Here is an 18538-nt window from a genome sequence, read left to right as displayed (position 1 = left end):
GTGTTGGTAATTCTTCCTCCCCCTCCTACCCCAGACAGATGTTGCTCAACCCATTGAGTTCCTCCAGTGTTTGTTGCTCCAGATTCCAGCATCTGCAGTCCTTTGTGTCTCCTGATCGGTTTTGAACAATACATAACCCTCAGGGGGGTATTAATTCAACCTCAGTCACTTTGATTCCATTGATTCAGATGGAGCTGAATCTTTGAAGGGGAGCATAGACAACGCAAGAAATTGAGAAAGAATTTCTTAACTATCTTTCCCCTGTGCAGAAATTGAGTGACTTGATGTGTATTTGTAGCTTTTGCCTCTTTTTCCCTTTTGATTCTATAGACATCAGGAATTATTTCAGGGACAGGGAAGGTGATGGGTAGTTGGGACAGCAGAAAGGCTGGTCTGATGCTGGGACAAATGCAGTCACGTATAGGGAGCGGCAAAAGTTGAGAGCTCAACAGTGGTGGCATCAACCTGCAGCTAGTTTCACATCTCGGATACTTAAATGAACAACAATGGTATTCGGGATATACTCACCTTTTCTCCTTTCATTCCACCAACCCCTGGTAGACCTTGGTTACCCTTCTCACCCTTTGATCCAGTTACCCCCACTGGCCCTGGAAACCCTGGTGGCCCACTGCGTCCTTGAGGCCCAATCTGTCCTGGTGGACCCTAAGTTTGAAAACACAAAGAACAAATTAATTGAAAAATGAAGGAACATTGCACTTCTTGTGAAGATGTAATGACAGGTTTTCTCAATTTACTCTTCTCCTTCCTGAGGCCATTTCATCAGCGTAAGGTTCCCTCTGTTACCTCAAATAAGTGCGCACTCTTCAGCGAGCCTTGTGCAGAGAGAATATTTGGCTGTGTGGAGCATCATGACCATTTTTGTCCTTCTGTTAAAGATCTAAGAATGGAGATGATCTTCTCAAAGAAATCTAAGAATGGAGAGGATCTTATCATCACGGGAAAAGATGACACCCACTGGAAGGAGTGCTTCAAAGGATTCCTCAACCAAGACTCTAACTCCAGTCCAACACACTATCTGGTCCAGCTTCAGTATTCCACTCAGACCACAGGAACTCAAATGACCACATGCTAACAAGGCCGCCAGAGAAGACAGCACCCCTGCAGAAGTGTCAAAGCTTGGTAGGGAAGAACTTCTGACATGAATTCTCAGCCTCACCTCTGCCACTTGGAAAGAGAGAGACCCTGTAAATCATGAGACAAGCCATTTTGTAATAGTCACAGAGCGCTCTCCCTGATGGCCGCCACAGGGAAAGTCTTTGGTGTCCGCCCAGTGGCCTAGGAGCTGCTCCCCAAGTCACAATATGGCTTTCATCCTTCAAAGGGGACAGTTGACCTAATATTCATTGCACAACTCCAAGAGAAAAGCAGGGAATAGTCCTGGCCACTGCCCATGACTTTTTCAACCTTTGACTACGTCAGCTGAGATGGACTACCCAGGGAAATTTGTTTCCACTCCAATTCTGCTGCACGATGAATCTACCTAATAGATCCACCACAGTACCAGTCCCATCAAGCAAGGCAGTCTCATCATTCCAACCCATTCAAAGCTCACACAGCCTGCCAAGCACCACCTGCCCCACTTGTGGCTGCATCCGTGGGTCCCACATCAGCCTCACCATCCACCCTAGAGCCCACAAAACTGCAGTGGAAGCAAGTCACCTTCCACTGTGAGAGACTGCGTCAGAAGACGACATGGCAGGAATCACAGGATAGCCATCAGAAATTGGAAACCTAAAGCATTTATCTGCTCTGTAGCATAAACTAAGTTTTGCCTGGTTAATACACTTAGCACAGTCTGATCCTTGGATTTTTCACAGAAGAACACTTGCCCAATGTCACTGATGCCAAAACTATTAATCAAACACATTTTGGAATGCACAAAGGAATAGAGTGCTTGCCTGTGGCAGAATGCAGTAAAACCTCAGTTTATAATCAACACAAATATTTCTGTTGCATGGGTTGAGGCAGGTCTATGACTTGTGCTCAGTGATTCTGGGAACGTCCAGTTCACTAGATTGCTGTGTCGGTACCAAACACGATCATCAATCAAAAATAACCTCCACATATCAATAACAACATTGAGCGATTGTCTTTGTATTAACTTGAAATCCAAGCCTCCCATTTAAGATGATGGCATTGTGATAAACCCACATCTTTCATATAAATCCCTGTCTATCACTAAAGATTGAGAGCCTTGCACAAAACATACACCTTTAATAGAACCACGAAGATAAACCGGCAGAATCCTGACAAGTTCTCCACAATACCATGGGTTTTCAGCTCAAATTAATAAATCACTCCGTTTATTAGTTTCTCTCTCCCTTTCTTTCTCGTCCCTCCTTTTTGTCCTCGCTGTCTTTTGTTCACTCTCTTTCTCCTTCTCATTTAATAATACCCCTTTGATTCTCCTACCTAGCACCTGAGGGGCAATTTATGGTAGGCAATTAATTTAACACTACACATGTCCCTGGGATGTGGAGGGAAACCAGAGCTCCCAGGGAAGCCCGTGGGATCGCAAGTAAAATGTGCAGACTCCACACAGTCAGTGCTGGAGGTCAGAATTGAACCTGGATCACTGAGGCTATGAGAGAGCAGCGCTTTCCGCTGCTTCATTGTGCCACCATTTCTACCTTTCTATTTTTCGCACTTTCCTTCCTTCCATCTGACAAAGCAATGATTCTCAAAACATGAAGAGAGCATCAAGCAACATTATGGTGTGAGGCTTGATCACAATAACTAACCATGAATGCACAACTGTTCGAACTGATGGAGGTCCATTACCAAATTAAACAGTACCTTTACTTCCACAGCAAATGAAAATCAACAAATTGCAGATCGTAGAAACCTGAAATAAAAGTAGAAAGTGCTGTGATCACTCAGCAAGTCAGGCGGCATCTGTAGAAAGAGGAACAGTTAATGTTTCCGATCTGGGATCCTTCGGCAGAACTGGGAAAGAGACAAAAATTACTTCAGCAGAGAAAAATTGTTAGTTTTCAGTAGCAAAGAAGGTGTGGGAAGGATGGGTAGAAAAAAGGGAATATCTCTGATAGGGTGAGACCAAACAGGTTTAATTCATGTACAGAGCACATATCAACTACAGTGCTGGGTGATAATACACAGATTCTTGCTTTCAATATTATGAAGATACAGATAAACATTTGTGTTGCAACATTTTCTTTGCAATAGGACACTCAACTTTTGCAACATGACTCTTGCTACTGTACAACACTGAGACTGTGGAGATTACTTTGGCTTTGAACAATGGAGTAAAATAGGTCGTATTGATTCCGAACATGAGCACAATGGAATACACTCCATCGGATTGAGAACTGAAGAGGCTGAATCAATTTCATTCACTTTATATCACCATCTGGAGCAAAGTGAATGAATGAAATCTGTGCAGCTGGAAACATCCCAAAAGCAGGGCAGCACCTTTGCATTCAATGTGCCTAAACTCTAGTCGGGTGAGTCAATGCCAGATGATCAAAATACAGTCTGCTTACATACATTACATATCCCCATGTGTGTATGCACAACTCTAGAGCTCTTATTATGTGTAAGACAACCTCTAAAGAAACTGCACTTTTATCCCTTTCTGCAATGATGTTATTTGTGATTTTTTTTTCTGCTAGTTCAGTACATGATCTGTATCCAAACTTTTCAACCCTCAGTTTCCGCAACAGCTAAAGGCTTTAAAAAAATCAAATCAGTGTTTAACAGAGGGCGCCCTCTCACAGGAGATGAGTGACCAAACAGTCCTCACAGTTGGATCACACAACAGTTTTAGTAAAGCCACCCACCCTCAGCAAGGCAGCATGGCAATGCCGCAAGATCAAACCTGGGCTGAGCAGCTTGCACTCGAACCACTGATGACCATGGCTGCAGGTTGTCAGGGATTCAGGTTTGGTGGCATTCACGTGGTGATGGGGCAAGTTCCCATCGCTAGTTCTTGTTAGAAACCTGGCAAATTTGGGAAACCCAATGGCACTGAGAGATAATGATGGCAGTAATGTGAAAATCTTTGCATCACCACAGATTCAAGCTAATCTACATTTCCAAATTAGGACGACACATCGAGTGTACATTTATATAGAATTTTTTTGGTCCCTGGAACATCCCAAAGTCCTACAAGATCAATGAGTTATATTTGAAGTGTAGATACAGATTATTTGTTGGCATCCCTGGCAACCAATTTACTCACTGCAAGCTCCCTTAGGGTCAGTTCTGAGCTTGCTGACAAATTCCATGTCAGATCTGCAGACTCTGTATACAGGTTGTTTGGGATGTTGTGTGCCCCATCTGCTGTTTGTGCATGATCTATTTGTGTTCCCATATTGGTGACCTTGGATCTGAAGGCCGGACAATGAAAGTTGAGTAGACTTCCATTGGGCAGAAGATACAAAAGCCTGAAAGTACGTACCACCAGGCTCAAGGACAGCTTCTATCCTGCTGTTATAAGACTATACAACGGTTCTCTAGTACGATAAGACGGACTCTTGACCTCATAATCTACCTTATTATGATCTTGTACCTTATTGTCTGCCTGCATTGCACTTTCTCTGTAGCTGGGACACTTTACGCTGCATTCTGTTATTGTTTTACCTTGTACTACTTCAATGCACTGTGTAATAAATTGATCTGTATGAACGGTATGCAAGACAAGTTGTTCACTGTACCACAGTATATGTGACAATAATAGACAAATTCCAATTCCTTCACTCCACTACAGAGAGAAACTTTCTGGAGATGGGAGTACAGCAGCAAGGGATACTGCGAAGAGGTCTGGTGTGACGACACAGTCTCACTTCAACCTGTTTGCACTGGGATTGGATCTTTGGGTATAATAATGGCTTACATGTCACCATGAAACAAACATAGAATTATACTGAATCTTTAAGGACAGCTAAATTTGAGAAGGATCCTCCATAATCCCTCTCTGTTGACAGGTTTTTGTGAGGTCGAGCGTACAGTGGGTGGTGCTGTTCAATGGATTTTGGATTTGTCAGGCAGTGAAGATTATGCCCTTTGTATAAGATAAGATCTTTATTAGTCACATGTACATTGAAATACACAGTGAAATGCATCTTTGCGTAGAATGTTCTGGGGGCAGCTCGCAAGTGTCACCACGCTTCCAGCGCCAACATAGCATGCCCACAATATCCTGACCTGTACATCTTTCGAATGTGGGAGGAAACCGGAGTGCCTGGAGGAAACCCACGCAGTTATGAGGAGAACGTACAGACTCCTTACAGACAGTGATGGGAATTGAACCCGGGTCGCTGGCACTGTAATAGTGTTATGCTAACTGCTACACTACTGCGCCTGCCCCTGATGGGTGGAAACTGCACTTTGTGAGAAGCTCCTCAGCCACTGAGAAGAGGGGGTTGAGGAGGAATCTTGCAATGATCTCCCTGTGCAAGATATAGGGAAGCCCTTCCATAATTACAACTCCCCAACCTGGGGCTGGGTTGATTGCCTTGTCTCCGCGGTTAAGTAAGAACAATAGCAATGAGACAAATGACCTGGTCACTTATATTAGGTACTGAGAGTTGAAGGATCACCAGATCACTGAAAAACTATCATTTGACCTCAATAAAAGTCAGCAATGCAGTACCTCTTTAGCATCATGTGGGCCCAAAATATGTGCTCAAGTCTTTGAATGTGGCTTGAGCTCGTAAGACTCCAGTTTAGAGACTGCATTGCAGATACAATCTCCAGAATACTATCAGGAAATGGACTCTTAATCTGCAAATATAAATCACCAAGTCATGGGAACACATGAAGAAGAAGAAAATGAATCACAGCAAGACTCCACCAGCTGGTTATACTAAGAAAACACAGTGCGTCATCACGGTTACGTACATAACCAGGGGGAAGAGTTCCTCTGTGTTTGAAGTGACATTGGAAGTATCTTTGTTAGGTGAAATATGCTGCAGTGATAGGAGGGGAAAGTTCCTCAGCAGTGCAGGATGCTTGAAGGGTGTATTGTCCAAAGAGGCCACACGAGTGGCATTGAGTACATAGAATGTATTAACTTGATGACACTACAAATGTATAGACCTGATAACGCCACAATATATAGATTGGATGACACTGTGAATAGAAAGAAAACCATGCACTGTTTTTGGATTTCTTGTACATATTATTTATATACAAGAAATCCAAAACATTGTGGGCCAGAAGGCCTGTAATGTGCTGTAGTGTTCTATGTTTTATGTTCTATGAATAAAGTTTATTATCAACATTTTTAAAAACGGCTTGGTTACCAATCGAGCTTTGGGTGCTGAGCACTAGAGGGCAGTCTGCAACCACCTCTATCACAAATAAACCAATGACTGGTCTGAAGCAGAGGTTTTCAACCTGTGGTCCGACGGGTTGCCAGGGGGTCCGCGAGCAAGCCAAGAAAAAAATGGAAAAGCGACCTGTTACAAAGATGTAGCTTACTTGCTTGCTCCAGTTTTCCACTATTCAGAAAATCAGCCATATCTATTCTATCTATATTATAGGTGACAATCTTAGAGACTTAGACGGTGTTCCCTTCTGGTAAGCTGCCGCTTAATATTCGATTTGTGTAGTCAGAGTAGTCAGTAGTGTTCACTACTCACTACTATTCTGTTGTGCACTGCAGTGTTAGCGAGACTGAGTGACATTGTTGGTGTGCCTTAATAATATTGCTTACTTACCATGCACTTATGCCACGGTGACGTCACTGTTAAACGAAAAGTTCACAAGCGTGTAAATTTTAGATTAGTTTTGATAATTTTGTTTGTCAGTAATAGTAATTAAACTGTCCAGAGTGTATTGCTGAGTATGGAGAAATTTCTGAAGAGAAAAGCTGACTAGAAACCGGAAGATCCTGATGACGAAGGGGATAAGGGTGACCGAAAGAGAAAACAACGCAAGTACGATCCGGAATACATTTCGTATGGCTTCATTGCAGTGGGGACAAATGCAGACCAACCTCTCTGTGTTGTGTGTTTGCAAACACTGTCCAACGATACAATGAAACCAGTGAAATTGAAGCGCCATTTAACAACAGTGCATCCAGATATTGCCAGTAAGCCGAAGGAATATCTTGAGCGGCAAAAGAAGCTGTACCTCAAGCAGAAAGGCAAAATGACAGCCTGCGCCACTGTAAATGAGAAGGCTCTTCGCGCATCATATTTGGTAGCATTATGAATAGCACGTTCCAGAAAGCCTCACACAATTGGAGAAGAGCTTATACTGCCTGCAGCAGTAGATACGTGCAAAGTTGTACCGGGAAAAGAATCCAGTCAAAAACTGAAAGCCATTCCATTGTCTGATAACACAGTAAGCAGAAGAATTGGCGATATGGCGGAAGATATACAGAGCCAGCTGATAGCACGTCTTCAGCAATTTGAGATTCAGCTCGATGAAAGTACTGATGTTGCCAGTGCTGCGCAGTTGTTGGTTTATGTTCAATATTGCTTGGAAGGAGAGGCTTTGGAAGACTTTTTGCTTTGCAAGGCGGTCCCAGGGCGTACAACCGGTGAAGAACTTTCCCGTGTGCTTGACACTTTTTCTTGTACGATCGGCATTGGCGTGGACACAGTGTATTGGAGTATGCACGGATGGTGCTGCCGCAATGACGGGATGGAAGTTGGGTCTAGTCGCACGAGTGAAAGAAGTAGCTCCACATATAGCAGCAACCCACTGCATGATTCACTGTGAGGCTTTGGCTGCAAAGGATATGGATGAAAATCTTGCGGATGTGTTTTCCACGTGCATCAAAATCGTTAACTTTATCAAAGCGAGGCCACTCAGTCATCCTTTGTTTGAAAACATATGCCGTGAAATAGAAGCTGAGCATAAGCATTTGTTGCTACATACAGAAGTCAGATGGCTGTCACGAGGCCGTGTTGTGCAGCGTGTATATGAATTGCGAGATGAACTGCTCATTTTTCTAAATGAGCATAACGGATCATTGGCACAGTTCTTGACAGGTGAGACGTGGGTTGCCAGATTAGCTTATCTTGCAGATATTTTCAACATTTTGAACAGCTTAAATCTATCATTGCAAGTACCTGGCTCAAATGTTCTGAAAACGCATGATAAAATCAATGCCTTCCAGAAAAAACTCCGTATCTAGAAGAGAAGATGCGAGCAAGGCGTCTATGATATGTTTCTGTTGCTGGCTGACTTTCTGACAGTGAACGAGACTAAGACAGAGGCCATTGTGAGCACTGTTTTGAACCATATTCAACAGCTGTCACATTATTGCCAGGAGTATTTCGGCGACGATGACACGAACATGTTTGATTGGATTCGAAATCTGTTTGAATGCATGCTTACTGATTTAGCTGGATGTGAACAAGAAGAATTGGCTGAACTGTCATCTGACAGGACTTTGCGCTTGCCATTCAACCAAATGTCACTGTTGTCATTCTGGATAGCATGTTCCCAGGAGTATCCACTGCTGTCCGGCAAAGCCATCAATTTTCTGTTACCATTTGCAACCACTTACTTGTGCGAAATAGCATTTTCTGCAGTCACTGCCATGAAAACCAAGTACAGATCAAGACTGAATATTGAGGATGACATACACGTATGTTTGTCGCACATACCACCACGTTTGGACAAACTCTGCAGTGCAAAACAGGCACAACCTTCACATTGAACTGAACGCTGAAAGACACTGCTGGTAATTATCGGTGATTGAAATAGTCACTATTTCAATAGGGCCTATGTGCAGTAATTTAAGTGTTGTGTGCATGAATTATCGATCGATTGTTTGATTTTGTGGGCTTTGGGGGTCCACCATCTAACAGGGACATGTTCTGGGGGTCCACAGCATGAAAAAGGTTGAAAACCACTGGTCTAAAGCATCGAAACACCAACACAGTGAACTTTCTCTCAACTATATCATGTTTAAACTTGGAAAAAATTAGGAGTGGTACTGTCGATCCTTCGCTTAAATTTGAAGATATTTGGAGTCCATTTATTCAATATTTTCACATGATGTAGATCCCCTTTCGATAACTTTCCAACTTGGAGGAATGGAGTTGATGACATAATATTGCTCTGTTTCTACTGAGAAATTTTAGCCCAGTTTTTCTTTCTTTTTTTAAAATTTTTTTTATTTAGTTTATATTGTTTACAATTTTTCTTATTGATTTGGTTTTTTTTAATTTATATAATAAATCTCTTTCTTTCCTTTCTTTTATATTATATTCATTTACTAAGAGATCGTTGGATCTACAGATTTTTTTTTATATTTTATTGTTCTTTATGATTATCTATGCCATGATTGTTATCCTGATCTCTTTGTATTACATGTATAAATATTGATGCTATATATCAATCTGTATTAATTTGAAAACTAATAAAAAGATTGAAAAAAGAAAAAGTAAACTTTCTCTCAGGCAAACAAGTTATCCTTGACCCTGAGGGACTGCTGTTAGTGGAACTTTGCAATGAGTAAATTGGATTATGAGATTCGCAGTAGTGTCCCCTGGACTAAAAGTGGGTGCTTGCTGCTGGTCATGGCACTGAATTATAAATCGTGTTGCTGTGTATGTCAACACAGTTGATATTGTGCATCATGTTTCTGCATGAGCTTTTCAAGAGTAAATGAACATCAAAAATGCTGAAGATGCTGGAAATCTGAAATAAAAACAAAAACTGCTAGAAACACTCAGCAGGTCAGGCAGCATCTGTGGGAAGAGAAACAGTGTTAATGTTTCAGCTCAGATGCTGCCTAACCTTCTGAGTGTTTCCAGCTATTTCTATTTTTACCCCCTGTGCTGATAGACTAACTGATGGCCTGTGCCAGACAGGAATGTAACAGTCATTTAGTCTGCAATGGTTAGCAATGCATTCCCTATAAGAATAGTATCATTATCTACTTACAGTGATAATCAAACCCTAAGGATGTCTGAAAGTGCTTTAGTGTCAACTGTGGGTTGGTTGGCAGCGTTCTCTGTTCTGAAGTAGGAGATTGCGAGTTTGAGCCTCACTGCAGAAACTCAAGCACAAAAATTTAGGCTAACACTCCAGTGGGCTGCAGTAGTATTAAACTTTTATTTAAAGTGGAGTCATGACTCTCTTTGAAGTAGTAGAGAACAAAATCAGACTAATAAGTGGCATGTCTGTGTACAGATATTCAATGCTGAAACTAAATTACTAGAATGCTAGCCTGAATTTTTGTATCAGCCATTACAAACTACAGGTAATAATCTCATTCATTTCATAGGTGTAATTAGCTAAATTTTTTATTGTTCTTTATTATTTTATCTTTGGTTAATTAATTTATAATTGTTTATTTCATTTTCTGCTAAATGTGTTAGCTATTTATTTTTTATTACATTTTAATTAGCTGTTTAACTTATTTAAATCCATTTAAAACTGTTTTTTAAACATTTGAATATCAGGGACATTTAAAAATAATGAAAATGTTTTTGACAACGGGTCTCAAGGCATCGCTCAGGACAGGGCCGCGGGTTCTATCATTTCAGGTGTAGTTGCCCATTGCAGTCCTTCACCATTGCTGGGTCTAAATCCTGCAACTCCACACTCAACAGACCTTTGAGTACCTTCACCAGAAGGACAGGAGCAGTTCATGATGATGCCTCACTGCCACCTTCTCAAGGGCAATGAGGGATAGGCAATAAATGTTGGTCTTACCAATAACACCCAGATCCCAAAATACATAAAGTAATTTAATAAATGCACTTCCTCAAAACAGCTCAGAGCCAGGATGGCAGTTAATTCCACTTCTTTCCCTTTGTGCATCCCTCTGATGATTGTAAGTTGTGGATTTTTACCTCCTTCGTACATCGATGGTATAACAAAAATATTTTAAAATTCGTTCCTCGTTCTTTCCTGATTCAGCAGCAAGAGGTATTCGCAAACAAAGGAGGCACTGTACACGTGTTAAAGGTTATAGAAACTACTTTATTAGAGTTATATGAAGAATAAAATACAGAAAGAAAGAAGAATACTTAAAATACAGAAGGAAGCAAAATAATACTTATCAACCAATCAATGAACTGATCTATATAATGCCGGAGTGAACCTCAGGTGTCCGGCAGCCTTTCACACAGCCTTCTGTCTGTGTCTTAGCACCGGTTGTGACCCAGCCTAAGGAAAGGTCCCAATTTGCACAAAGAAGGTGTCCCCTTTTATACCCATCAAAAGCTTAACTTTTACCCCAGTACTTTTCCATTCCTTAGTGGTAACAGCTTGTACCTTCTTATCACTCACGACCTTCAGCCTAAACACCTAACTTAGAAACAGAGACAACAGGACTATAAAGAAGAAAACATTCTTCACCAGTATCTAATCTCAAGGATGCGCATCTGTACTCCCATAAGTTGTCAAAACATTCCCACAGTCCGAGCCGACACCATTTTGTGTTACACACTACTACACATACTAAGGAGGAATCAGAAATGACTATTGGCTAAGTTAACTCTTTCCTTACAGATGGCTTGACATTTCTTTATTGCAAGACATTTTGCTTTAGGTTTTCATGGAAGATCAAAAAGCAAACTAAACTGGAAATGCTGCAAATATGAAATAAAAACACAAAAACTGAGAATACTCAATAGGTCAGGCAGCACCTATGGATGGAGAAACAGAGTTAATATTTCAAGCCAATGATTTTCCATCAGAACTGTGCTCTTGAACTGAAACATTAACTCTGTTTCTCTTTCCACAGATGCTGCCTGACCTGCTGAGTGTTCTCAGCATTTTCTGTTTTTATTTCAGATTTTCAGCGCCTGCAGATTGTTGAGTTTTAATCCACTATATCTCCTACCCTCACTCACTATATCCCAGAGCTTTACAGTTGCACTTATCTAGTCTTTCTTTCTAACAATTAAGCCCTAAAGTTACAAGTACTAAGAAAGGTAAGCATAAATGATTAAGAGCCTTCAGAATATCAGCATAAGATGCCACTAGAAAGGATCATCTACTATAGTGACGGCTGATTTTAATGCCATTTTGTAAGCACCTCTCTTTGCCTTGATCTGGCATCAGCACTGCTGCACTGATGTCTTTAAAATGATCCTGGTGTCACTCTATCAGTTTGTTTATTTGGATCCTCTAAAATAAGCTCCCTCCACATAATAGCAACACCATTCGATCATCATCCACTGCAAAGCAAACACGTACTGTGTCAGAAATAACCAATCTGATCCAAATGTCAATGTGCTCTATTTCAATCTGACCCATAGAACTGGGTTTATCTGCCCTTCAACCAAATGGGAATGAAATTGAATCAGCTGAAAATTTCCATAGAAAAGCCTGAAACACGCACAGAAGTTCTACTGAGAGCACTTTGATTCCATCTTATGACATCCCAGCATGTCTTACAGTCCATTAACACATCAAATGAGGAGTTGCTCTTAGGTTGACAAGCAAACAGAACAGTTGCACAAATAGGAACAGAATAACCTGCCATTTTGATGCTAAGTTTGAGTGAACTGTATTGTTCCTTGCTTTTAAGCCTTACTTCATACAGCATCCTCAACATACCAAGAATGTCACTTAGTAGCATAGAACAGTACAGCACTGGACAGGCCATTCAGCCCATGATGTTGTGCCAATCTACACTGCACTGCAATCAAATGAGAAAAGATGGATGGCATGCCAAATAAGGAGATCAAACGCATACTGGAGAAACAACTCAGGCAATGAGATAGATTTTACACAGTGGCTGACAGGAGGGTAAAAATAGAGGTTTCAAGAGGGAATTGAAACGCGTAAGGGTCATGCCAACTGAAGAAACAGCCCCCATTAGTGGAGTGATAAACTTCAGTGGGAGGGTATGACTAAGGGAGTCAAGGTCTTGTTCTGTCTCCAAGGAAGACGGTTGTCTTCAAAATGAGATGACACGGAGCCTATTCTGAGGCAAATGAATCATAGATACTAGTGCCACTTCTTTTGTTGCATTGCTACAAAGTCAGTGATCATATGAGACACTTGAAAAACATTTTAAAACAGAGGCCTAGAGGAGAGTCAAAGACAAAGGTCAGACCACCTCCAATCTTGGAAAGGAAAGATGGCAGCTTAGATTGAGGAGCAATGGTAAGACCACGGTGTATTTTCAAAGATCTTTTCAGCACAAAGAGGAAAAGAAATAAGAACAAAAATGGTGGAGATAGTCAGCAGGTCAGGTACCATCTATGGATAGAGAAATAGAACCACTGTTTCAGGTCAGTTACATACCATTATGTTCCACTGTTTTTTTTATTTCAGATTTCCATTACCTGCAGCATCACACAAGACACACCTCTAACTTATCATCATCCAACATTCAGTTCTCGAACAAAGAGCGGTCACGTGCAGGAACGGTGGCCAAACTCACTCTTGCCAGATCCCAGAGAAATTTAAGTGTCATGTGAGACAAGGCCAAAAACAGCTAACCCTCCAAACGCAGTCACTATGAACCGTAATAAGCACACTCCTTGCAATACACCAAAAGTTCCACTTCTTTATTACTCAAGCCAGCTGATGCATACAAACTAAATTAAGTGATCTCCCAATAACACACCCAACAAAATGCAAACCTGCAACTCATAAAATGAAAGCAACTTGTTTAAAAATAAGCTGGATGCAGAGGAGGTTTAAGATAAGATAAGATACCTATATTAGTCACATGTACATTGAAACACACAGTGAAATGCATCTTTGATTAGAATGTTCTGGGGGCAGCCCGCAAGTGTCGGCATGCTTCCGGTGCCAACATAGCATGCCCACAACTTCCTAATCCATACGTCTTTGGAACGTGGGAGGAAACCGGAGCACCTGGAAGAAACCCAGTCACAGGGAGAACGTACAAACTCCTTACAGACTACGGCCGGAATTGAACCCAGGTCACTGGCGCTGTAATAGCGTTACACTAACTGCTATGCTACCTTGCCGCCCTACTAGGCTACCACGCCACCCGTTTACCAGAATGCTACCTGAATTAGAGAGCATGTGCTATGAGGAGCGGTTGGACAAACTTGGGTTGTTTTCTCTGGAGCAGCAGAGGCTGAGGGAAGACCTGATAGAAGTTTATAAGATTATGAGAGGCATAGATAGACAACCAGTATCTTTTTCCGAGGGTCGAAATGTCTAATATTCAAGGGCATGCATTTAAGGTGAGAGGGGGCAAGTTCAAAGGAGATATGCGGGGAAATTTTTTTTTACACAGAGTGGTGGGTGCCTGGAAGGCACTGCCAGGGCTGGTAGTGGAAGCAAATATGACGAAGGCGTTTAAGAGGCTCTTAGATAGGCACATGATTATGCAGAGAATAGAGGGATATGGACCTTGTGTAGGCAGAAGGGACTACTTTAGTTAGGCATTTAATTACTAGTTTAATTAGTTCAGCACAACATAGTGGGCTGAAAGACTTTTTTTTAAATTTTTATTTACAGCATGGTAACAGGCCCTTCCGGCCCAACGAGTCCGCACTGCCCATTTTAAACCCCAAATTAACCTACCCGTACGTCTTTAGAATGTGGGAGGAAACCGGAACACCAGGCGGAAACCCACACAGACACGGGAGAACGTACAAACTCCTTACAGACAGTGACGGGAATCGAAACCCGATCGCTGGCGCTGTAATAGCATCGTGCTAACTGCTACGCTACCGTGCCGCCATGTTCTTGTGCTGTACTATGTTCTACTTTCAGCAGACTTGGGGCCATTGCTCTAATTATCATTTCTTTAACTCAGTGCGCTAAGTTAGTTTTTACCCCACAGTGTGGTCCTAATTGTAAATAGTTCCTCAATAGATAATGCGTTGCAGCTATCACTCAGTCCACATAAGTGCTTATGTAATGATGCACTGGAAAAAGATGCATATCTTTATCTGGAGTCCTTCCCGGTGCTGCAGTGTATTCCACACTTCGCCAATATTTTGTTGAACGTCCTACACCACGATGGGCTAATGGTTGAATTCTTTCACTACAGTGACCCATCTGTGATTAGCCAATTCCGAGTCAAGCCTTTTGCAGATAGCATAATTACCATCATAAAAGGCTTTGTGACCACAAGCACATCTTCTGCATATCTTCTTGCTGCTGCTAGATGCCAACCTGCAGATACTTCAAAAAGACCCGAGCAATCCAGTGTACATGGCTAATTGTACAATATGTAAACAGTATTACAATAGCTTATTGCTGGCTAATAACTGGAGCCTATTAACAATGACCAGCAATGGGAGAAATGTTTGATCCACCCTGCTTTAGGTAGTGTTACAAATATCTGCATGATTGGATCATTAGAACGGTCATTATATCTTTCCTCAACGTTTGTTAAATGCCCTTCCCTCATCTATGGAATTTAAACCTGTAATGTCTGTGCAGATTGGTCCCATTCACATTTAAATCAAAGGGAATAACACCAAATATTAAACCCAACTACCAATTTTCTCCTCTTCTTCTAAAAGTGCTGGCTCAGGAAGACGATTAGTTTTTCATATGCAAGTTCAAACAAGTGTGAGCACTTTGTTCAAAATTTGGAAATTCGAATCCAGACTCTGCTCTTCCCCAAGGCCCACACTAAAATGACCTCTTCATGGAATCACATTTATAAAGATGTATGTTGGCAGGATAAGTTCCTATAGTTAATTTAAGAGCCACATTCACTGTTTCCAGCAGGAGTACCAGTCAGGAGCAGAAACCTTAAGTGATTTTTATGAAATCCCACTCCTTCTAACCCATGGACAAGACTACATCTGTCTGACACAAAATTAAACTTCACTTTTCCTTCTTCTTAGGAAGTACAACAATATCAAAAATGATTTACTTCCACTCCAGTTTTTGTGGGTTTTGACGTGGCGAATGAGGTCCATGTGGTGGCCACAGGGCAGACAGGTAGCAAGAGCCTATACAAGTTCTTAACCTAGAGCAACACACAAAAAGCTGGAGGAACTCAGCGGGTCAGACAACATCTATGGAGGGAAATGCACAGCCAACGAGTTGGGTCAAGACTCCACAGTCAACGAGTCAGGTTGGGTCAGGTGATCTGGGACCAGTCTAGATGAAGGGTTCATCCCTCCACAGATACCACCTGACTCACTGAGTTCCTCCAGCTTTTTGCGTGTTGCTCCAGATTCCAGCAGCTGCAGTCTCTTGTGTCTCCAAGTTATGAACCTAATCTGGGCCACTTCAAGGTGAGATGTGAATCACCTTGACCACCCACCCTTTTAAGTCAGTCAGATATAATTTGTTTAACTGGAAGCCCCTAAACAAAGCATGCAAGGCTGCTTACATGGGGCAAAACAATTCACATATTATATTGTCCACTGCTATTGCCAAGCTACAGTCATTTTAAGAGATGAGCAAAGATGCCCACAAGTATGAAATCATTTGTAATAGGTATTCATTCAATTGAATTAACATATTTGGGTTCTCAAAGAGTGCTGTTCCATCACTTTGCTCCATCTACTTAAAGGCATATTGATTTTTCAATGTGATTCAGAAAGCATAGTATCAAAAAATCCTTGCTTCCGGTGGTGATAGTTGTCACAGCTCTGAGTGAATTAAGGTCACATCATGACAGAGGTCATTATCCTTATGGCTAACAAAAGGTCACCATTGAGTCAATGGGATGCAAGCAACCCAGTTGCATGCATAAGAACTCTAAACAAAGTAGATATACCTACAGGAACCCTAGATTGGAAAAGTTTGAAATGCATACATGGAAACGGTGATCTTCATAGTGAGAATTGTTGACAAGAAGAGTTCCCAGAACTCAATTGGCAGACCTATCTGCTTCAAAAGAAGATGATTTAAGCCAACTCCGCTTGCCCAGACCAGAGTGTTTCTGCTGATGCCAGGTTTTCGTGACCCAAAACATAATCAGAACCTTCTTCCAAAATGGGCCAATAATCTTAACAGAACATCACTGGCATTTTAACTAATTGTGTGCCGGCACCGGAGGAAAAGAGAAACAAAGGATTGCAGATGCTGGAATCTAGATGAAAAACATGATGTTGCTGGACGAACTTAGCACTCCAGGCAGCATCCGTGGAGAAAAACAGGCCGTCAACGTTTCGGGTCAGGAACCTTCTTCAGGCCGGTCCTTCCCTGAAGAAGGGTCCTGACCCGAAACGTTGACCGCCTGCTTTTCTCCACGGTTGTTGCCTGGCCTGCTGAGTTCTTCTAGCATTATCATGTTTCCCAAGAGGAAAAGCCTTGGCCTCTGAGAACCTGATATAACTTTCCCCCCTTTCTAGACTAAGAGCACCACCTTTCACCAAGACAATCCCCAACCCAAACAACTTAAGGCCATGCTGGTGGGTCATCTCTGGGCTACCCCAACCATTGCCTGCCAACTCTGGCCAGTTATCTCTGTGTTAGGTGTGCAGCTGGGTAGAGAAATGTAAACAAGGCCAGAGAGTTTAAATAATCAGTTCTTCAAATTGAGGATTGAGAGTAGGCAAGTTTGATGCCAGGTGCACTGCTCATCCAAACCAAATCTGCTCCCAGTTAAATCTTCCCCATGATATCACATCATGTTATGGGATGCAGGTTTCAAATGCTGCAACACAACAATGACGACAAAGCACTTCACGTGCAAGCCTTTCTTTCTTTGCCAAACTCAGACACATGTTCTAGGTTGACTCACCCACAGGAGAGTCTGGTTTAATTCTAAACTGTACTGAAATGTACAAACTTTAACCAAATCTACTATTAAAATTAAAAACAAGATTAAAATGTCCGTATAAAATGTGTATTTAAGATGTGTATAAAATCACGAGGGGCAAAGATAGATTGAATGCACAGTATTTTTCCCAAAGAAAGGGAATCAAAAACTAGAGGCCATAGTTTAAGGAAAAGCTTGCAACAATGATGCATTGTGCATGCACTTGGAAAAACGGTCGCGAAATATGCACCCCTTGTCTCACAACACTGAGTGATGGGCAGTGTACATTGCCCAAGATAAAATCTGAACAAAATCAGCAGGCTTCAGAGATATAGTGAAACACCCAGAACCTGTGTATTTCAGCCTTCAACAGTGATGGTAAGGCCCATTTCCTTATAGTCTCAAGTAATGGCAAGATATTTAACATTTGCTTCAGTGATAGTCATGGGCTCCAAATATAACTGATTGCAAGCAACAGTTACAAATATCTCGACTGTGAGATATCGATCCACATAAAGGCACCTGGTCCTTTTTCAGATCAGCTATAGTACAGTGTGTTGCACTCTCATCTGGGCTTCATCACGCTGTGGATTCAGTTTTACTCTGGAAATAAAAATACAAAATTTAGGTGACCATCCAGTGCAGTGACTGGGTGAATGGTGCACTGTTGGAGATGCTCTCCTTCAGAAGGGACATTATACAAAGGTTTTATCTATGCTCACAAGCAGAGGTAAACAAAATACAAACAGGTGGGCAGAATTCTCACCGGACCCTTGGGCAGCATGATTCCCCTATCAGACTATAAACAGCTTATCAGTTTAGACTGTGATTGAAAATCAGAAACAGCAAATGCTGGAAATGTGAAATAAAAACTGAAAATTCTGAAAATATTCAACAGGTCAGGCAGCATCCATG

General features: G+C 41.7%; 1 protein-coding gene across 4 annotated transcripts in view; it reads right to left on the bottom strand.

Moving 5' to 3' along the window:
* Window positions 1–18538, bottom strand: part of col4a6 (collagen, type IV, alpha 6) — a 356258-nt gene that overhangs the window by 134220 nt on the left and 203500 nt on the right. For all 4 annotated transcript variants that reach the window (XM_052022087.1, XM_052022085.1, XM_052022088.1 and 1 more), the window contains exon 5: window positions 529–663. In XM_052022087.1, coding sequence (XP_051878047.1) covers window positions 529–663 — 135 coding nt within the window. The remainder of the gene's footprint in view (window positions 1–528; window positions 664–18538) is intronic.

The sequence above is a fragment of the Pristis pectinata genome, chromosome 8, assembly GCF_009764475.1.
Source record: "Pristis pectinata isolate sPriPec2 chromosome 8, sPriPec2.1.pri, whole genome shotgun sequence".
Classification (NCBI taxonomy): domain Eukaryota; kingdom Metazoa; phylum Chordata; class Chondrichthyes; order Rhinopristiformes; family Pristidae; genus Pristis; species Pristis pectinata.
This window is presented reverse-complemented; position numbering and strand designations above follow the sequence as displayed.